The 23,846-nt window shown below is 33.6% G+C and overlaps 1 protein-coding gene and 1 long non-coding RNA gene across 2 annotated transcripts; both read right to left on the reverse strand.

The window, feature by feature from the left end:
• Positions 1-374: 374 nt before the first annotated feature.
• Positions 375-12,467, reverse strand: LOC124368079. Its single transcript, XM_046825354.1, has 3 exons — positions 12,450-12,467; positions 7,938-8,559; positions 375-793 (listed from the first exon to the last, which is right to left on the reverse strand). The coding sequence occupies exon 2, from the start codon at positions 8,496-8,498 to the stop codon at positions 7,941-7,943; it is 558 nt and encodes a 185-aa protein (XP_046681310.1). The 5' UTR covers positions 8,499-8,559; positions 12,450-12,467; the 3' UTR covers positions 375-793; positions 7,938-7,940.
• Positions 12,468-14,571: 2,104 nt separating this feature from the next.
• On the reverse strand, positions 14,572-22,695 carry LOC124368080. The gene is made up of 3 exons (XR_006922937.1): positions 22,550-22,695; positions 17,275-17,572; positions 14,572-14,747 (listed from the first exon to the last, which is right to left on the reverse strand). It is a non-coding gene; the product is annotated as an uncharacterized LOC124368080 (long non-coding RNA).
• Between the last annotated feature and the right edge of the window lie 1,151 nt (positions 22,696-23,846).

Raw genomic sequence — 23,846 nt, forward strand, 5'->3', positions numbered from 1 at the left:
AGACCCACAAAGAGAATAAATACTGCGTGTAATTATTCAAATCAGTTGTTCAAAGATCACTTTCAAACATTTTTTGGACCTTTGTGGGCGGCAGTTAAAGCCAAAACTTAACTACTACTACTACTAACAACTACTAGCTGGTATCCGCGGCCTCGCCTATTCCCAAAATATAATAGAGGCTTTATAGGAAACCTATTTTTAGATGATGCCTCAATGTAATACAGAGGCTAGTGGTAGTGATTGGAAATTTAAATTTTGTGCGACCTAAAAAAAACAAAAAAAAAAAAAAAAAACAATATACTAATTGAATATTTTTATCAATTTATTGTTATTAATTTAATTATTATTACAATAATGAAATAAAAAATAAATAATTACATATATCAAGAATAATGTTTTATTTATGTAATCAGTTGTTATACATAAAATAAGAAGATCTTTTTGTGTTGAAATAATTACACACCAGTTTATATGTAACTTTAAAAGTCAATTGATAAAATACAATTATTTCCAACTTTAAACAAATAAATATATCTACAGAATAAAATGAAGGAGAAATGAATGTTTAAAACAGCCAAACTTTACAAAATTGTACGAGAAAGAAATTGGAAATACAACATTTATTTATTGTTAGGTGTAAATATAGTCAATAAATAGTAAATATAGTCAATAGGATGATTGGAGTGGTATTGTAGAATCCGGTGTCAGGAATCAGCACGGAGCGGTGGCGGGAGGTAAGTGGTTCAGCACTGACTTGGGTTTTATCATCAGCATTCCTCAGCAGTTCAGCTATCTGAAACAACCAAGACCGCAGATCTTCACTCACGAAGTTCCCAATTTTTTGCCGAGCGACTCAGGTTCTCTTTTTAGTTGGTGTTGTTGGTTTTCCAACGGTTAGTTAGAAAAAGACTGCTTTAAAAAGTTGTTTAAAAATTAGAATTTTAAATTATTTCTGGAAGTAATATACTAATTTTAAAGGCTAATTTATGGGGATTTTTATTTCAGACCTAAAGAAAATGTTTGAAGATAAAGAGAGATTTCTTAGAGCATTTGTACAAATTGTGATTTAAAAAATGGCTAGTTTTATTTATATTAACAATTTTAGTACCTTAAATAATATTTAATTAAAGACTTCAATTCTTAAGACACATAAAAACATTTCTAAAAATAAAATTGTATATGTACTCTAAAATATTTAAATGCTCATATTTAATAGTTTTCCTTTAGGTCTAGTTACAAAATTACTCGTTTTCTATTATAAATATAAAATTTCTCGAAAAGGAATTTTCTTAATATTTCCTTGTCCTTAGAAATACCTTCATGGTTGTGCTTCAGAAATTCAAAATAAATCAATCAATAAAACAGATTGTACCACCTTACCTTGAATCACATTTCATCCCCCTTACTCCACAATATCGGTGAAAAACATTTATTTATATACAGGGTCATTCAAAAGTCAGTGATAACCCCTGTATTTTATACACGGTTTGACCTATTATAAATTCGGGGATCTTCTTTGGTTAAAGAGACTACGTTTCGGCTCACTAAAAAGTGTTCGGGGCCCACCCTGTGGGGAAGGGAGCGGCCAACTTTTTCAAATGGCATCCCCCTCCACTTGTGAAACATTGTTAGAAGAAAATAAAAATAAACATTTTGGCGCATACCAGAAATTGATATCTGTCATCGTTTCAAGATGGCAGTCGCTAAATTACGAAAATGGGGGATTTAGATATTTATAAACGGATTTGCACGAAAATAGTGTGGGGGGTTTCCCGGGTTAAGAAACGCGCACATGATATCTATTTTACAAATTAACCACTTATTTCTAAGATGGTGGCATTACACGAGGGTAAAAAGGGGTTATATTTCGTCCCGTTATATAAAAAAGCTGTTATTTTTAAGGAGACGCTGCCTTAGAACCCCCTGGAATAAGCACCCCCTGGGCTCTGACGTCACAACTGGGGGTGGGGATCAGCGCATGGACTAGGTCAAGGCACTGCATTAGCACCCCTAAGTTTTAATATTTGCCAGTTATTTCATACACTTAACTTATGCATGGCTGTTCCAATATAGCAACAAAGTGTTTTAACACCAATGGGACATATTTTCCTTTGCTAATGTTATAAGCATAAAACACAACATTTAGAGGATTGGAGTATCCTTCCAATGTTAAACAAAGAACCAATGTTTCGTCCATATACATAAACAAGGAGGGTAATTTTGTATGAAAATTGTTTTATTCTATTTGTAGAGATAAATGTACGAGTATTTAACATAAAGGGTGTTCACAAAAGAGTGTAAAAAATTTCTGTGGTTGACAGTACTCATAATTCAAAACAAAAATGTTCTTTAAACCTAGGTCGGGAAATACGAAGTCGCTAGCCATCATTTTAAATTTTTATAAAAAAATAATATCTGTAGAACTAGTAAAGCTACAGATACCAAACTTTGCATATTCGCTTTGAAAAATCCAAAATTAAAAACACAATTGTTTAATTCATTTTTTATTTAAAAATAGCGCCTGTTGAACCTTTTTAGTTAAACAACAACAAAATTTGTAGATCTTCAAAAAATTTACAAAAATAATTTTAACTACTTTTAATTAAAAAAAATAAAAACTCCAATCCGTCAACGCATAAGCGAACACGATCACTTTAGAGGTATGCTTGCACAAGGCGGGGTCATCAAACCGCTGACGCCTCTCAACTGTGACTTGTTTGTTGCTATTTCAAAAACTCAGTTGCTCCGCCGTGCTTAGAGACCGTGTGTACACATCGCAGAGCACACAATGCATCTCAAGAGACAATCAGAGTACCTTTTCACGTAGAGTACAATACATTTTGTAATCCAGGTGTCTGTGATGCCAAAACGATGTAAAGAGTTAATTTTGAGCTTTATTGGATCTCTTCAGACGATCATGACTCCAGATTGAAGGAGTCAAGTTTGCAGCAGCGTCAGATTTCAAACGCTGCACTAAAGGGAAGGTGAGCTGGAGTTAAACTCAACATCCACATAAATAATATGGTTGGTTTACGCATAGTTGCTAGCTGTAAAATACTGTAACTGTAGAATACAATGTAAGTTGGTGCAGCTTCTAAGCTAATAAATAATAACTGTTCGTTCTTATGAATAGCTGGATCAATGTAGCTATTTTTATTTTATAATACTCACAATAAGTAAGTGCAGATGGATGTATATTTGATCGTATAATTACTGTTACTATTTATTATTGTTGCTATGCTATTATTGTTATTTTCTATATAGTCTATTTTATATGTTATTGTTATGTTGTAGCAGTTTACTTTGGCATTGTTATTAATTTATAATGTGGATCATTTTTATTGGCTCATTGTTGAATATAAGAATATCTTATTGTTTTTTTTACATGTACTAATGGTGTTACCGTAGATAAATAAATAAATAAATAGTCCACATGAATCTTTTATTGCGAATAAATTGGAAGATATCTAAAGGTCCCGGATGATAGTAGTGTAGAGTAAACATCAATAAAAATGTATAGTATTATCTGAAATATAAATATAAATATATATTATATAAATAGCGTCATATATATGATTCTATTTAGTGTATTATGGATATTAAGGGATTCCTGAAATTGTAGCATACAGTGTTTACGATAGCTGAAGAAATAGCAAAAATAGTAAATGGGCACTAACATGATCCAACAAACCACTTGTTCAGTCACTACAATATTTAGGAAAGGAGAGCAGTGAGAGGTGCTAGAACATGGGCACGGCCATTGCGCTGATTTAGCACTATTTTGTGACGTGAAATTGACGTCACGAGCGAGGAGGTGCTATGTCCAGGGGATGCTAAATGTTGAACACCTCTAACTGTCTACCCCACATAAGAAGCCTTACGAGTAGTAAAAGTGTATAAGAAAAGACTATCTTAAACTAGATAAAATGTATATAAGCATGGCGAAGCTGCGAGACGGCCGACCAGTTGGTATGAAGACGACAGCACTATGCTGCACATTTTTAATGTAACACACTACCACTTAAATGCTTAACTTTTACTTGATAATCTGAAACCGATTTAACACTTTTGATCAAAGTGGCATCAAATAAGTAGTAATCAATTGTAATAACTAAAAATGCTCTTGAATGTGAATGCATTACGTCAGAATATTTAGTATGCTTTTAATTTAAATAAATTCTGTCTATGAGTAAAATTATTTAGACATGGAAAACTTAAAGTCTAACTGGGGGTTTTACTTGTAAAAGACCTTCCTGCATTCGTTAACAGAATCATCGTTTTGCCCTTGAGGGCATGAGTACCGATCATCAGATCTGGCTCGATCAAATTTGAACTTTCTGCCCTGATTACTTCCCCAACTGTATCCCATTTTCTGCTGAGCTTGGTTCATAAAGGTTTTATTTAGGGTACATGAATTCTTCCTTCAACATTTAGAGCGTCTTGGGTGCTTGAAAAACTCTTTTTGGTAGGCACTTTTCTGAAAAATTTTTATATTCCACCAAATGTTTTCCATCCTCATTTCTCGCCCTCTGTTCTAATATATTATGGTGGGCGACGCGGCACTTGCAAACTTAATAGATACTGATAATCATCACTACAGACCAAGATTCAGAATTGGCGTTTTGTATGATCAACGCTTGCGGCTGAGTGATTCTTTTCTCAGGGTCTATATTGGAGGAAATATCCATTGGAATGAGGAGAGCCAGAATAATAAATATAACGAATACACACATTTTCATCATTAATATATTTGAAGAGTCAATAGTTTATGAATTCTGGATTATAAAACTGAAGTTTGGGTGAGATAGAAACAATAGATATTGAAATATGAACTCTAAAGTATCCAGCTACTATTTCATGAGATATTCCTAATATTTCGGTTCTAATTAAATGTTAAGACTGAGGAACACCCAAATTAAATTCGATATTGTTTTAATCATAAATTCCGCAGGACATTTAATAATAGTTCCTTGTGATATAAACGATAGTTTTTATACTACAATAAAGTACGGAATATTTAAATACGTGAAAGAACGTGACGAAAGCGAGTTTTCACAGTGGGACTTTTATTTAACCTTTTAACCTTAAATCAATACAGTTTAGGGAACCGTTGACCAAGTTTCTATGGCTTTTCTATAAAGAGTTATCGCACAGATAGACGGACGGACTGCATTTTGATAAAAGAATCAGTAGGGTACATCCTTGAGTTAAGAAGAACCCATTTACCAAGTTCCAAGTCTTTGGGAGGTCTTATAAAGAGTTATCGCGCAGAAAGACAGATGAATAACGAAATGATTACTAGTACGCCGATTTTAAGAATTGTACATATTGTGTAATCCAACTAAACAATCTAGTTACAATAAAAACAAAATAACTTTAATTTTAATTACAATATTGTAAACAACAAATGCAACAGATATGTTACCATGGTACCAATAAAAAATGTAATACATTCGTGAATAAAACAAAATAATATGACGAAAACAAACGGCGGAAACCTCGCCATCGTTGTATTCAAGTACCGTACATGTTGAAACACGAACGTTTTGATAAAATGTAAAACAATCTCTTTTCCTCGTTCATACCAGTATTGTTGTCTGAGTTACCACTCAATTTTGTTTATCATTGTCAGAAAACGCGATAATACCCTTCTCAAAAGGTGTTTTAATTTAATTCGTATACTAGATTTATTTCAGTTTGTTAACCTAATCCAGTTTGGTAAAATATTCCCTGTTTCCCGCGTCTTAAGTTAAGAAAGTATTAAATTTGTTGAATATTTTATTTACCAGATTTACGTAGTAAAATTATTGATTAAATATTTAACCAGGGTTTTCTTTGTCTTTAATTAATGAGTTTATTGAAATATATTTTAACCTAAAATAGAGGTATAAATTTTAAAACGTTATTAGGGCAGTTTCTAACAGATTTCTTACTTTAAGAATTAATTTTTTTAGAACATTGGATCGTTATAATTAATTGTGACTGACAAAATTAAAACATGAAGCGTATGCCATATGCACAGAATAAAACTATGAGAGCATCTACTTGTAATGGAATTAGTGGAGACTTATACGTTTATGATACGGAAACTTTCAAAAATGTCTTCATTTAGGTTTACTCGTAATATGAAGAATGACACATAAATTAATACAGAAGTTATGTCAGTAACACTACGTAAATAATCACCAACTGATAATTGTACAAAACACAATAAACACAAGACACAAAATCTTATATCTCATGGCACTAAATCTTGAAATCTTACGCGAGATAGCAAAAGAATTCAAGGAGGAGCCCGACAAACACCGTCGCGTACAGACACACCACAGACAAGATTACAGAAACAATCTTTTGACCCCCTCCCCCACTCACTATAGAAAGATACACTGTTCTTGTCTACTGATTGAGAGGCTTCAATGACGATCAACCAAAATGTATATATATATATACATAGATTCCATAAAAAAACCCATAGTCATGCTCACTTATATAGTAGAACTAATGCGAAATTTGCATGCCAAATTTTATATCTGAAAATAAATCTTTCCCGAGATATCTTACGGTTATTACATATTACAGACTTCATATATTACAATTTCACATGATTTTACTCAATTTTTTTACTAATTTATTTACCCTCATATTTTCTCATTTTCATCACGGTTACCAATAAGACCAAGTTACAACTTTTTGCTAACAATCCACCAAATCTCATGGAGTGACTTTGGCAAAATCACACAATTCGATGTTGTCTTTATATAAATAAAGCGTTATGCACAATAGCCGAATTAGTTTCATTATTGCGATATCGTGCGAACAGATAGACAGAAATCCGTCTGACGTAGCTAACGCTCAGAAAAAAAACCACTAAATCATAATTCATGATTTATTACTTTAAGAGCCAAAAATTTAATATACCCTGTACATGCAAAGTGTATTGTTGCGCTTACTAAAGTAAAAGAAACCTCTTAAATGTACGCACGAGAACGCTTAAAAATCCTGATTTCTTTCACTTAATTGACAATACGCATGCATTATTGTATGATAACGACGTACGGCACAAATTGAATGTATAAGGGCCCCGTTCATGGATATGATTTGTGACACTTCGGCAAAAATATGTCCCTCTACTTTATACAAGGTATAAAAAAATCTATTAAGTAAAAAAAATAGAAAGAAATCCCAGTGTAATTTGTTAGAAAGAAGACGGCGTGTTTAAAGTGTGGATGCAATCTTTATCTAATTCTTTGAATGATTGCGCTTCTAATCTTACGATGAAACGATTGTGGACAATTTTAAGGGAATCTAAATATAAGGATATTGCACAAAACTTATTTTTATAGTCTAAAATGTTATAATAATAAATGGTTATAGTGTCTATATACACATACACGTATATATACAAAAAGAAAGTTATTTTAAAACGTATAATTGTAAAAGCCTATAATAGGCGTCTTATGAAATTAAAATGTAAGAAATTGCACGTTCTAAGGAAGAAACCTACTATTATAAAAGTTTAATTAAATTACTTACAAAAAGTGTCTTTTTCATGTACTGTACTAATAATATTATCCTATTAGAAGAAGGAATTCTTAAGAAAATATGGAGAATTTCGCAAAGGTTTCTAGCTCACCTTGACCTATTTATACTACAGTTGAATTGAGCATTTTGGATATTCAACATTACCAAAAGTTCATAACTAAAATTACATGCTACTCTCATGAAAGTTTCATAAAATTAATTATAACGTGCTAATCAGATTCATATTTTAAGTCACTCAAGTTGCAGTGTGTTACATCTAAATTCCAAGACTAGTATTATGTATTAGGTACCAACTGGTAGGTATTCGCTGTAAAATAACCCTTAACAGAATAAAGGTACTCTAAGCTCTAATTGTAGGTATTTAAGCCTTAAATAATTAAAGTTTAAAAACTCACAAATTATCCCTGTTGAGGGTTTTTCTCGGGGAATTCCTTCCTGCATTTGTTAAACATGTCGAAGTTTTGTCCCTCAGGGCAGGATCGTATCGGAGTGTCGATGATCATGTCTTTATCCACAATTGACGGAACATTCTGGTCTGGTTGTTCCAGAATCTGTGGTCGGCGTGTGGTGGTAGACTTAGCGTGTTTTGGGAATTTGAATCTCGACTTTATCGAAGGAAAACTTACAGGTATATCCGATACCTTAGCCGTTTCGTTTTCAGGTGCACCTCTTTGGACATCCTGAAGCTCTTCGACCCGCATGCCATCCGTATTTCTCGTCCTGAGCTTGGATAGTTCCTGGCGGACGAGGCGTCCTTGGCAGTCGTAGTAGATCCTGATGACCACCGCTTCCGACCAAGACTCGGAAGTGTTACTTAGGTCTACACCAGGTGGAAACGGGTAGAGCACTTCTTTCTCCTCAGGTTCAAGCTTGGCGAGGGGGTCTTCCATCAGTGTGGGGAGTGCTAGTGTCGAAGCCAGAAGCGTGAAGATACCGTACCCACATATTAACATCATTTTCACTTGAAGAGTCAATAGTTTGAACTGCTGAAGCGGAGTACTAAGGAAGATTGGTGAGCTAAAATCAATAACTAATTCTATCTCTAAAGCTCCCTACTATTCGTGGAATAATCTTGGTTATGCGATATAACTTTTTGGCAAGCACAAAATAACTCAAATGTACATTTCCTAGAGTGTCTTAACTGTGGGAGAGCCAAGCCGACACTGACAAAGCGAAGTGTTAATAGCGGATCTTTACGGCAGGATGTGGTTTTAAAAATATATCAGAGAGCATTTACTGAGAAACCGTAACCACAATGTAATCGTGTCAGTGTTTATACCCCTCAGATCGAGAAGAAGCTTTTATTACACAGTTGTAAAAATGTCCCACACGTGCCTGGTAATTCCCAAACGGTTATTCTAGTATATGATTGATAATCACACAAGTGTCTGAAAACACTTTAATATACACCTAGCTGCTTATTTTTTATGTTTTAAAAATGAAGTTAATATACAAAATAGTTGATCAAATATAATGAAATTTTACATAATGACCAACAATGTAAAATGGAATCTTAAACAATGCTTGATTTTCATACTGTAGCTTTCAATATAGCGCCTGATAAAACCTTTAACATCGTTTAAAGTACATCTTGAGCTATGCTTATGTTACATGATTTTGCCGAACTCCTTGTAGAGCATCCTCCATTGGATCTGAAGAATCACTCACTACCTTAAAAACTATTTTTTAAGTCCATTATTCATTTACTAAGTTCAACTTTCACAAATTGAACCAAGACAATAATATTAAACCGTCTAGAACAGTACCTACATTTTAAATGTTTCAGACATTAAATCGGCGTAATGTTTTAAAGAGTGAACCCTTTGAGGTCGGATTTGCGGCGTTGTATTATACTAATAAAGACTTTAATTTGATGTACTACTCGCCATATGCTCACCTTTAAGATTTCCTTCTGACTCCTTGCTGGCCATCCCCCTGCCATGTCAAAAAATGGTAGTTACTTCAAAAAGTAGATTTATAGGTGCAGTAATGATGTACCCAGCTTATTGCTTTACCTGTGATCGTTTATAAATTATCAAGCCCGTGCGGGAGTTTTTTACACCCTGTATAAAATCTAGCAATTGTTCATGCATTCTTGCTGATTACTGTTATAGTGTGACCTTCGAATGCATAAATTCAACTTTATGTCATCCAATCGAATATTAATACGATCGGGAGTATCGAATTTTGTAATAGTTTATCTGGTTGTGAGAACCCATTGAGTAAATCACAATTTATACACTGAGTGGCAATAAGCTAGCACTAATAAACGAGTTTGGTGTGTGACAAGAATAAGGAATTTAATATGTACTGGAACATAGACAAAATAACGTGATAAAAACAAACGGGAGAGCTTTCTGTCGCCCTGTTGAAGTACCGTGCATATTGAAATGCATACGTTTTGATAAATTTGTAATACAATCTTGTTTGTCCGCGCATAGCGATATTGTTGTCTGGGTAACCACTCAAAGTTGTTTGCGACATTGTCGACCCGAAAGAGTATCTTCTTCAAAAGGCGCCTTAATATAATATCCTTACCACAATATGGTTATTTAAACAAATAATGTTTGTTCGATGCAGTTTAAACTATTCTCTTGTCATAAAGTTAAAAAGAAATCTTTAAATTGTGTCAAATATAAGATAAATTCGAAACGGGTAAAAGGAACGGAAAATCCTTTCACAAGGAAAAACATTATTGCCTTGTAGCTGTTAAAAATCTTAACGTTTTTCATTATAATAAATATCAAACCATCCGATAATTAGATTTTATTTTGTGAGATTTTATGCTTTCTGCGTCAGAAACCCAAGTAACCAAACTGGTTATAGACTGCTTTGATATATGTTTTAGAATAATGATCTAAAATTGCTAATATTCCACCATTTAGGTAAAGTAATTTCTATGAATGAGACTTTTAAATTTTATATGACACTATTTTACGTATCTAAACAATAAAATAAATCACCTGGACACCAGTCATCTTCTTTATTTTGATCCAAATAAAGTTTGATCATAGCGAATTGATCAACTAAAATAAACTTATGGCGATTGACTTACGTGTAAATCGGAATGAAAAATATATGTTTTAGCAATTGTTTTAAACTATGTTTATTATGGTTATTTTTATTAAATGGCACAAACATAAAAAATTTGTTACACATCTATAATATTCATTTTTATATGCAGTATTAAAAGCTTAACCATTTAATAACATTGTCTTTGAACTCCATCCGCAGGATTTTGTTTAGAACAACTAATAGTAAATAAACTTTGAATAATTTCGTATAATAAAAAGGAAATATATTTTAACAAATTTTCAAAAAATAATAATACTTCCATAGTAGATATTAGGGGATGAGATTTACTTTCATATTATAACTAGGCTATTACTTTTCACCAGAGATAGACTTTATCACGAATTGCTCTTTTAACAGCAAGTGGCTTTGTTCAAAGTAACAGCTTCTGTATTAGAAATGTATACAAACTATTTCAAAATATAAAACTTGCTTTATAATTTAAATTGTTACAAACATTCTTTATTTTGAATTATTTAACAATGTGCCGTTATTTTGCTGTATTTTGAAAACGAATAGTTTACTTAACACGGTGATATATAATACTACATGTAACTGGCTTGAAGAAAATGTTATAACTATTTTTTATTTTTATACAATATTAATAATTGTTTTAAAATAAAAGTTATTAAAATTTATCGTTTAGTTAAATTTTGTATCAGTTGCTATTTTGAAAGTTACAATTGCAAAAAACAAATTCTTTTTAAGATTCCCTTTTACATTATTAATCATTATACAAAATATAATTGTAGTTGATCACGAAATTAAATGAAAAATGTCTATTAGAGGCGAAGTTAGGACTATAAAGTCCTCTCTACCACTTAACCTCAACTTATCATCTACTTTTTATTTTAACGTTATTAGAAAACAACACAAATTGACAGCTAGGTGTATAATAAAGTATGTTCGGACACTTGTCTGATTATCAATCATATCATAGAATATTGGAGAGTCACTATGAATACACCGTATATAGTAACAAATCTAAATAAGACCTCGTGATGATGAACGAAATGAAATTCAGAGATAAAGTGTGTGACCGAATTCTTTGAATTGTAAACAGTACCATCCTAAATACTTTTCATATGTTTGTACTCTATATAAAATTGTGACTAATTCCTTTTTTAGCGGACATAGAAACGGACTGTATATACGTGGGGTGTGGTAGTAGTGTATTTGTCGCAGAGTGTATAAAATAAGTTAAAATTACTTCGCACGCTATCACTATGTTATCTCCTCTCAGTACATCTTCTTCGTTGAATAATCAGTAAACCTAGTAATGTAATCTTGAAATTCTAAAATAGCAATGGAAGATTATCGGATTACTAAAAATCTTTAGGTTGGTTATCATAAAATAGAATCTAGAAGTTAAACAACTGTTACTCCGTTATTTAACAGAAAACAGCGTTTCATGAGGGTTAGAGGGATGCAGCGTAACAATGTGAAATGTTACGAACACAAGCTGTAGAGTTTTTAGACTAAACAATTAGAACACCGTAAGCTAATAATTAGTAAATATTAATTTACGGCATTTTAAATTTAATCGTAAAACTAGAAGGTAAATATAAGCATGCAATTGGGTTTCGGTTGGAATATCTTTTTAAATGAAGCTTTTGGTATCAGCCTTTTGATATCATTTCTGAAGACAGTATATAATCGTTTTAACTTCTGTACGTGTCAGTTTACTAGAAGAAGCGACATGTTTTTATATAGGAAATAATTTAATTTATTTACGAAACAAATACATAAAAACATATAATTTTCTTGAATTCTATTTAATCAAGCTTGTAAGTAACCTTTAAGTCGTCACTGAGTTAATAAAAGTTAAAACTCACTTTAAAAGAATCAAATTTTTATCAGTTTAATTTAGGGCCGATTATGACATTCCCTAAACTTTCTATTTTGAATCCTTTCAATTCCTCGCGGATTGATAGATAATTGTTTCTCCTTTCCCTATCCTCAGGGTAGTTATATTAAAGGGCTGTACATTTTAAATAAAGATTTCTCAAATAAAAATTGACTGAACCATTAATAAAAAAACCATTATTTAGGAGCATTCTCTATAAATAAAAATAGCAATATTATAAATGAATAACTATTATGATAGTTAAAATACTCTGATAATGAACACAGTGAAACACAAACACACTCAACAGCTCACAACAGCACACAACAGCATCCGGCTTTACACTGGTGGGTGAGCGGGAATCACGACAAAGATAGCCTATTATCCACCAATCAGAATGCTTGGACCTCTTGTTTCACAATACAGTTGGGATTGTCCTTCATTTGCCACGAATTGACAGCGGTGTCTTTGATAAGTGATAAGATTTGTAATCCAGGAATGTGAAATTATTTATGATCAATTACAGCCATTTCCTCCATTTGTCTTTATGACACCGATAATTCATTTCAGGGATGAGTTGCCTCATAAATTAACTTAAGAGGTGGTTACTAATTTACAATTAAAATAATGAGGAAATACGGTACCTCCAACTTGTTCATCGGTTCATCTGATCAAATGTTACAGAAAACCTACATAATATGGATCAATCCTATTACCATAGTATTGCTTTATGTTTATATACGTTGACGTTGTTTCATTGCAACTTTTCTGTTAGCTATTGATATTATTGTTAATACTGTCATTGTTGTGGATATGATTTTCCTCGTCTTACCATTATTTATTGAATCACTGTTTTAGTTTAAATGTACATATTGATTTGGGTTATCGTTGCACATGTTGCTTGGCGTGTATGCAACGTTTTGTTGTTTTGTTCTTTATTGATACTCTTGTACTGTTTTTCTATAATTTATATTGCCATCTTAATATCATTATCCGTAAAATGGTGTATTACCGTTGTTAAAAAAAAAAAAATCCTGACTCCCATTCAGTGATGTAAACAACCGATTGAGAACAATCAACTCATTCAATTTTTGGGGGAAATGAGTTTAATTTGAATTGTTTATTCAATTAATTGTTTTTTTTCAAAGTTTGAGATCAGTTAAGGAGTTTCAGTGAATTGACTTACATATAATGTAACTATGGTTGGAAGGGTTGATTCAGTGTGAATATTGAGTTTAGCTCCAAATCACCTTCGTTTTAGTGCAGCCTCTGGAATCATTCGTAGAAATAAACATTTGGGTAAAACCGAACGATCGGTTTAGGTTGAACATGTTAAAAAGTATTCGAGATGAACTGAGATTGTTGCATCGCTGTTATTGGTTATTTTAACGCTACACTACACAAAATATGCTAATACAGCTGTATCGGACGCATGGTGGTTATGTTGCTAACAACTAAAAACAACAACCACTAATAACTCACAGTATTGTGCACAGCCTATAAAACACCTTTATTGATTCAAATAAGTGAGTAAAATTTAGTAATGTCTTTCCTATTGTTCAGAAAACTCGGAGTAAAAAAATCGTTTTGTGCCATGCATTTTCATTTTTTTTGACACACTGGTTGGAGTTAATAGCCCCAATAATACTAGCTGTTACCCGAGGCTTCGCATTTCCCGAAAGTATAATACAGGCGTAACAGCAAACTCATTTTTTCATTGTGTCTCAAAGGAATCCAGTGGCAAGTGGTAGTGATTGGATGATATATAAACTTTGACCACTATCAGTTTAAAAACAATATAATTATTAAAAGCTTTTAAAATTAATTGTTAATAATTTATTTATTATTTCAATAATAAAATAAAAAATTAATAAATACATAAATGAAGAGAGATTTCTTACTTATTAAAGGGAATCAGTTATTATAATTAAATATAAAATATGATTTTATGTTAAAATAATTACACGCCACTTTATGTGCAACTTATAAGTACTAATGCTGAAATAACACAACTCTTAATTCCAATATGAAACTAATAAATATTATTTAAACAATAAAATCGAGAAGAAATCAATTTTTAAAACAGGCATAGGTTTTTTTCACATGGGAAATTCAAAAGATAAAATTGATTTATTGTTAGGTGTAGTTTATTACAGTAAATATAGTCAATAGGATGATTGGAGTGGTATTGTAGAATCCGATGTCAGGAATCAGCACGGTGGCGGGTAGTAAGCGGTTCAGCGCTGACGTGGGATTTCTCATCAGCATTCCTCAGCAGTTCAGCTATCTGAAACAACCAAGACCGCAGATCGTCACTCACGAAGTTCCCAATCTTTGGCCAAGTCTCTCAGGTTCCTCTTTGTCGTGGTGCAGTCTGTTTTAAGTTGGTTAATTAAAAAAGCAGCTTAAAATATCTTTTTTTAATTAGCATTTTAAAGACTACTTCAGCAACTTAACATCATACCTAAGGAAAATGCTTTAAGGATATGTATTATTTAGATTATTTACACGTAATATGATTGAAAAGAATCTGATTTTTTCATATTAAAAATTTTATCACCCCAAATAATATTTAATTAAATAATTTATTACAAAGGCAGATAAGAAAATTTCTAAAAATAAAATTATAAATATGTTCTAAAACATTCAAATGCTCATCTTCAATAATTTTCCTTTAGGTCTTGTTACCAAATTACCCGTTTTATATTATAAATAGAAAAGTTCTTGGACATTTTTTATATTTTACTTGTTCTTAGAGATACCTTGAATGGTTGAGATTCAGAAATTTAACAGTGTCAGTAGCCAAAAATGCAATTTTAAGCTATTTATAAATAGGTTTTTTCGAAATTTGCTTCTTGTAGGTTTTTAGGTTCAATAATCAGGTACCTGATATCAGTTTTACAGATTATCCACTTATTCCCAAGATGGAAGCATCAATCAAGGGAAAATGGACGAAGAAAAACGTACCTGATATCAATGTTACAATTTACGCACTCATTTCTAAGATGGCGGCATCAAACTTTGTTACCCGATAATTTATAAACCCCAAACTCTGTACAGCCTTACGTACAAATTTAGAAGCCTTACAAGTTGTAAAAGTGTACAAGAATAAAGGCTATCTAAATCTATGTATATGTATATAGACATACTGGAGCTGCGTTGCGAGATCACCAACCATTTGGTATGCTGCACTCTTTTGATGTAATACTTTACCGTTGCAATGATTACATGTCTAGACTTTTATTTGAATATATGAAAATGGTTTTCATGTTACGCTGTGTGACATCCGATGCGTGGCAATCAAGAGAAAGACGCCAAAACGTAATTAATGTGAATGTATTGTGTAAAAATATCTAGCACGTTTAATTTATAAACAAACTTAGTATAAACTTAGTACCGATGATCATCAGATCTCGCCCGGTTAGATGCTTAACTTTCTACCCTGGTACTGCCTCAACTGCAGTTCACTTTTGTCTGAGGTTGAGTCATCACTCTTCCTTTAATGTTGAAGAATCGTGCGTCTCGGGTGTTTGAGAAACATTGTTTTGGTTGCACATTGTGATGTTTATCCGGACGTTTTCCATCCTCATTTCTCACTCTCTGCTTGAGTCCTCACTTGTAAACGTAATAGATCCTGATTAACACCGCGTTTAGCAACACTTGGCTGGAACTGAATGGGTAATTCTTTTTTGTCAGTGTGTACGTATATTGGAAGTAAGGTCCATTGGAATGGGGAGATCTCGCGTTTAGGCCAGAAGAATAAATATAATGAATACATATATTTTCATAATTTCTATGTCTTTGAAGAGTTAATAGTTTATAACTACTGAATTAAAGAACCGAAGTTTATGCGAAAGAGAAAAAATAGAGTATGAACTCTGAAAGTATTTCAGCTAGATAGTTTTTATTCTAGAATATTGAACGACGCTAAAGAATGTAACTAAATCGGTTTTGCACGATAAAGCTTTTATTTTAACTTTTTGACCTAAAATCAATACAGTTAGGAAACTGTACACCACGTTTCTATGCTTTTTTATGGATATGATTTGCGATAGTTTGGCCAAATATAATGCATCCAAAAATCCATTGGTTAAGAAAAATTTTGTGAGAACCAGTGTATAATTCTTACATAAACCGGCCAATTTTAAAGTGTTGCTACATTCTGTATTCTATTTTTAAAGTTTTTGCGTTTCAGACCTAAAGATGAAGCTATGATGAGCGATTTGAAGGGAACGGAAGTCTGAGAATATTGCACCAAACGTATTTTCCTAGTTTAGAATATCTTTACAAGGATTTTCGTGGTATATTATGTATATAAAATAAAAAAGTAACGTATATGTTATGTGTATGAAGAAAACGTACGTGTTGTGGAAGAAACCCAAAACTGAAAGAATTGCCTATAGTTAAATTAACAATGACATATATGTTTTCCAGATTGTACATTAATTATTTTACTATTATAAAGAGATATTTCCACAACATCCAAACATTTTTGGAAAGGTTTAAAAATATATTGACCTAGTTATAGAGCAGACGTAATTAATATTTTGGATATTACATTACAAAAAGTGCATTACTGGAGGTACATGTTACTTTTATAAAAGTGTCATACAATTTATAATTGAGAGCTTTTTGAACATATGATTTATATTTTGGAATTCATCTTCACACTCAAGTCACAGTGTGTTATGTTTAAATGGCAAGTCTAGCATTACATACTAGGTACTAACTGGTAGGACTTCGCAACAAATAACCCTTACAGAATAAACATATTCTAAGTGTAGCCTTTAAATATTTAAAGTTCGAAAACTCACGATTCTTAGGTTTATTCACAGGATTTCCATAGGTTTCTCGGGAAATTCCTCCCTGCATTTGTTAAAAATGTCAAAGTTTTGTCCTACAGGGCAGGAGCGTATTGGGGTATCGATGATCGTGTCTGCATCCACAATAGACGGAACTTTCTGGTCTGGTTGTGCCAACAACGGCGGCGATCCCAGTGCTGGTGTCAAAACCACGAGAGCGAAGGTAAAGTACCAACAGAATATCTTCATTTTTACTTCACGTAGCTATAGTTTGAATTGCTGAAGTGGAGCAACAGGTAAGATCGGCGAGCTGAAACCAATAACTATATCTATATCTAAAACGTTTCTGGTATACGCTATTTTATAAACTAATTCTTCTAACACAGTCAAATTTCCTGGCAGGGCCAAATAAATCAAATGTAAACTTCCTATAGACAGCAATGTGGGAGAAATGAACTGCAACTGACAAAATAAAGTGTTTAGTGGATATACACGGTACAGAATCTTAGAGAGCATATACAGAGACCATAATCACATCGTATGTACACTTATCATAGTGTCTATTCTTCATACTGAGAAGCAGTGTTTTTATTTAAATCTAATCCATTGAATTTTCATGCATTATAGCCTGTCATAACCTGGGGTTTTGAGTAAAGATATAAGAACGAACTTATGTCATCTACTCGAAAATCGATATGATCGAGATTACAGGTTTGTATTTGTTGTTTTGTATAGTAATTTTTATAATTAACATATCATTGCCTTAACATAAATTTTATTATTTTTTAAAAGGTTGTATCAGCTTACCATTTTAAGCAACTATTATAAACAAATTTATAATTCTTGAACATACATTTAGTAGCATAACACATATTATGCAGAACATCACTAAATCTGATATACACTTTTTCATATTAAAATTAATTTGTTGGTGCAGTGTAGCGGATATAAAAGTTATGGAAATATAACTAACTTTTTGACACTGACATATGAGGATTATGTGGCAGAATGTTTGTGCAATAATATCACTTCTATGCGGTAAATTTTAAATACCAGTACCACCCTAAATAATTTTCTCTTATTTGTACTCTATATAATAATTAAAATTGTTGTTAATATAAAACTCCACTAATACGGCATCCTATCGTTCGCACACTTAGTAATCCGGCACACCTTTTGGAAAAAATTTCATTTTCCTGAACAAAGCAAGATATTAATAATTTAATATAGAATCATATTTTCGTTTCGTGGTCAACACAACTTTTAGGCAGGCGTGGAGAAAAGGCTAGGCTTCATATTCGGTCGAATCGGGTGATATAGGTTAAACTCAAGTCACGAGAACGGCCGTGGCTGTCAAGTGTCAAGCTCTGTAATCAGTTGCACTTTCGTATTTTCCTGATACCCAATTGAGTCTAGTAATAGTAGGTAAATTTCACAGTTTTGTTCAACACAGGTTTATGATAGAAGTACGACTCTAAACGACTGACGTCTCTAGCCACTGCCTTTTAAGATAAGCCGGGATGAACCCGTTCTTGACCTTGACCGTGTTCTGCCCAATTGTTGTCAGGTAGCGGCGGTACGGTACAGGGCTGTGACAACCGGGATGAACCCGTCCTCGAAGTTGACCATGTTCTGCCCAATTGTTGTCAGGCAGTGACAGTACGGTACAGGGCTGTGATAACTGGGATGAACACATCCTCGACCTTGACCATGTTCTGCCCAATTGTTGTCAGGCAGTGACAGTACGGTACAGGGCTGTGATAACTGGAATGAACACATCCTCGACCTTGACCGTGTTCTGCCCAATTGTTGTCAGGTAGCGGCGGTACGGTACAGGGGCTGTGACAACCGGGATGAACCCGTCCTCGAAGTTGACCATGTTCTGCCCAATTGTTGTCAGGCAGTGACAGTACGGTACAGGGCTGTGATAACTGGGATGAACACATCCTCGACCTTGACCGTGTTCTATCCAATTGTTGTAAGGCAGTAGCAGTACGGTACAGTACTGTGTTAACCGGAATGAACCTGTCCTCGACCTTGACCGTGTTCTTCCCAACTGTTCTCAGGCAGTGACAGTAAGGTACAGTACTGTATTAACCGGAACGAACACGTCCTCGACCTCGACCGTGTTCTGCGCAATTGTTGTCAGGCAGTGACAGTACGGTACAGTACTGTGTTAACCGGAATGAACCTGTCCTGGACCTTGACCGTGTTCTTCCCAACTGTTGTCAGGCAGTGACAGTACAGTACAGTACTGTGTTAACCGGAATGAACACGTCCTCGATCTCGACCGTGTTCTGCCCAATTGTTGTTAGGCAGTGACAGTACGGTACAGTACTGTGTTAACCGGAATGAACCTGTCCTGGACCTTGACCGTGTTCTTCCCAACTGTTGTCAGGCAGTGACAGTACGGTACAGTACAGTACTGTGTTAACCGGAATGAACACGTCCTCCTCGACCTCGACCGTGTTTCTGCGCAATTGTTGTCAGGCAGTGACAGTACGGTACAAGTACTCTGTGATAACCGGAATGATCACGTCCTCGACCTTGACCGTGTTCTGCCCAATTGTTGTCAGGCAGTGACAGTACGGTACAGTACTGTGTTAACCGGAATGAACACGTCCTCGACCTCGACCGTGTTCTGCCCAATTGTTGTCAGGCAGTGACAGTACGGTACAGTACTTGTGTTAACCGGAAATGAACACGTCCTGGACCTCGACCGTGTTCTGCCCAATTGTTTGTCAGGCAGTGACAGTACGGTACAGAGTGACAGTGTTAACCGGAATGAAAGAACCTTCCTCTGGACCTTGACCGTGTTCTGCCCAACTGTTGTCAGGCAGTGACAGTACGGTACAGTACTGTGTTAACCGGAATGAACCTGTCCTCGACCTCGAACCGTGTTCTGCCCAACTGTTGTCAGGCATTGACAGTAAGTAACAGTACTGTGTTAACCGAATGAACACGGTCCTCGACCTGACCGTGTTCTGCGCAAATTGTTGTCAGGCAGTGACAGTACGGTACAGTACTGTGTTAACCGAATGACACGTCCTCGACCTTGACCGTGTTCTGCCCAATTGTTGTCAGGCAGTGACAGTACGGTACAGACTGTGATAACCGGAATGAACACGTCCTCGACCTTGACCGTGTTCTGCCCAATTGTTGTCAGGCAGTGACAGTACGGTAACAGTACTGGTGTTAACCGGAATGAACACTGTCCTCGACCTCGACCGATCTGCCCAATTGTTGTCAGGCAGTGCAGTACGGTACAGTACTGTGTTAACAATGAGCTGCGACCTCTGACCTAACCGTACATACGACCGTGTTCTGCCCAATGTTGTGTCAGGGCAGTGACAGTGACAGTACGGTACAGTACTGTGTTAACCGGAATGAACACGTCCTCGACCTCGACCGTGTTCTGCGCAATTGTTGTGAGGCAGTGACAGTACGGTACAGGGCTGTGATAACCGGAATGATCACATCCTCGACCTTGACCGTGTTCTGCCCAATTGTTGTCAGGCAGTGACAGTACGGTACAGGGCTGTGATAACCGGGATGAATACGTCCTCGACCTTGACCGTGTTCTGCCTAACTGTTGTAACGATGTCTATGAAGTTAACCTGCACATACTGGCTTACATTTTGTTTTTGTGTTAATCGTTAGTAAAGAGAATATTGATGTTTTTTAGGCTTTAGCAATGACATATTGATGACGTCATCCTTGCAAGCCAACTTCATACTAGCCTGCATATTTTAACGATAAAGTACTTTTTTTTTTAATCGTTAGTGTAGCGTTAGGTTATGTTAGTTTGTAGAGTTTGGCGTTTGGTGAGAATTTTAAGCCAGTCAAATTTAGCGAACAAAATTTTTGCACGATAAATTCACACTAGCCTGCACCATTTCAAAATTCATTACAGTTAGAGGTAATCTGTAGTTTACGTTACCTTACAGACATTTAACGTTAGTTTAGAATTTCAACTCAGTAAATTTTAGCTAAAACTATTGTGCAGGCTAATTTTATAAGAGCCTGCGCCATAAAAAATTTTATTAAAATTTTTGTTAATCTTTGGTTTACGACCTATAGGCTATTTTACAGAGATTTGACTTTAGCACAGAACTTTATGATAGTCAAATTTGACTAAAACGTTTGTGAATTTGATGACGTTAACCTATTAGCATCACAAAATTCACAAAATTTAAAGTATCAAAATATCAGCACAAATGGATCATTCATAAAAAAAATCGCACTGAACTTAAAATCCTTAAAATTTGGAAAAAAGTCCGGAACTGAGTAATAGTACTATAGTATGCAGTTTGGTATACATGAGCAATCATATGAGTGTTTGCATATGCCTAGATATTGTAAATATTATATTTGTATAAAAATATTAACAAAAAAGTAAAAATATTTGTATTATTTATAAACAATGCAGTTGTCCCTTAAAAAAGTGTTACTGATTTCTTTGTGTCACTGAACGATCGGAAATGTTTGGAAAAATACTATTTCCTTCACGTCCTTTAAAATATAATTATTGTTTTATAAACCAGTATGAATTTGACATTTGCAGTAATAATTTTGCAATAAGTGGTTCATTTTTAAAGTACTTTTAACATCCTTGTTATAAAGACAAGAAAATCTACAACCAATCAATATAATGTACATTTTTATAACATTGATTTTTTCGTTCCAATTACGAATGCTGTATACAAATCCCACGCTTCAGCACTAGCTGAATCTCTTGTGTGCCAATTTACAAAATTAACCAACTCGTAGTTTATAAAAAATGGTAGCAGATAGGCTGTATCATGTATCAAGGGCAAGATTAAAAAAGTCTAGAAATTAAAAAAGAGAATAAATCTAAAATAGACGTTTTTTAAAAAATTCACGAAACAATTTTGGTCTGTATAACATTTCTAACATTTACCACCTACCATGAGATACGTCGAAAAAGTTATGATTTTGCCTACTTGCATTTAGTTATGTTTGGAAATGTACATAAGCATAGAGTTGTATTGCATTGTATTTATTCAAACAACTGTTAACTAATTGGATCATATAGTTTAGTCACAAATTTAGACATGCCTTAAATAAATTTTATCGTTTAAGTCATTTACAGCACACTAAAGCATTACGGAAATTTTCAATGTCGAAAGTAAGAAAAACATCATGCACAGTTCAAAGGACAGTTAATTTAACTTTTTAATATAGGCCCTCTAAATCACAAGCAATGAAAGTTAAGTTAAAATTATCTAGGAAGTTACTTGCTAAATAAGCCTATATTGAAACTGACCTAGAGACAAGGAGTGCAGTTGGAGAATGAACGTTTAGATTTTTAATGCTTTATATACACAGCTTGCGCGTGTTTGTGTAGTTAATAATTATTTTAAACCCATTTACTGCCGTTAATCACATTTTATTTTGGATGTAAATATGTTATTACTAAAATATTATTGGAAGAATAATTACTATTAATAAGTTGTTACAGATCATTTCGGTTTTGTTTCTCAGTTGAGATCACGTGATTAAGTTTTTATTCAGATTAAATTGTACTTTACCATTATTTATAAACTAATCTTTTTGGATAAATTAAAGTGTAATTGACTGATTATTTTCAATGCTCAGTTAAATGTGGAACACTTAGGGTAAAACGGTAACTTTACAAGCAAACGGACCGTTTCCTATTTTGAAAACTGCAATAAATAATTGATAAAAAGCTAAGTGTATTGCCATGTAATATACAGTGGTGAGTAGGATATACACGATTAAAATATCGTTGTTCGTTATATGATGTTCGTTTACGGTAACGATACGTGTAAATAATAAAACCCGAAACTGGTCTGCGTAGGTTTATAATAGTCAAGGTCACATAAAATTTAAAACATGATATTTTTACAAAGAATAAGTGACATAGTGTCAATCAATGTAATTTTATTAGAAGAACAGAGAAACTGAATTATTCTCACTTGTAATTTACAAGACAAGAAGTTTAGTGACTGTCAAATAAAAAACAAAACTGATGGACATAAAAATTGTTAGCTAAATGAACCAATTTATATAAGTGAGCCTATTTATCATGTATGCTGAGAATATAACAACAGAATTCCTAGCGTACAAAGCAAGTTTCTCATAATGGAAAATTCTGGTAAACCCCACTTAATTGATAGTATATATATATATATATATATATATATATATATATATATATATATATATATCAAAACACACACACACATTGTATTTCCATTTTTTACAGTGTTGTCTAACTGACCGGCGTTTAACCTTTCTGCTTTGACTGCGGCTTCAAACTGAGGATTTCCTGTTAAGTATTTTGATTTTCTTCTAACCTCTCTAGCCAAACTCTTAGTATTGTGAAGTCTATATTCTTTCTTATTACCCCATAATTCGACTTCACTGAAGCCAATTAAATTATTTTTAACTTTGTAAATGCCCCAAAAGGGCATAATGGATGCTTTTGGCACAAATAAATGACAATTATTTTCAACAGTTTACAGAGTGTACCATAACAGTTTTCAAATAGAGGTTTCAAATTAAGTACTTTGTGAGTCAAATAACTGAATATGAAACAG

Source organism: Homalodisca vitripennis, chromosome 8 (assembly GCF_021130785.1).
Source record: "Homalodisca vitripennis isolate AUS2020 chromosome 8, UT_GWSS_2.1, whole genome shotgun sequence".
NCBI classification, from domain to species: Eukaryota; Metazoa; Arthropoda; class Insecta; order Hemiptera; family Cicadellidae; genus Homalodisca; species Homalodisca vitripennis.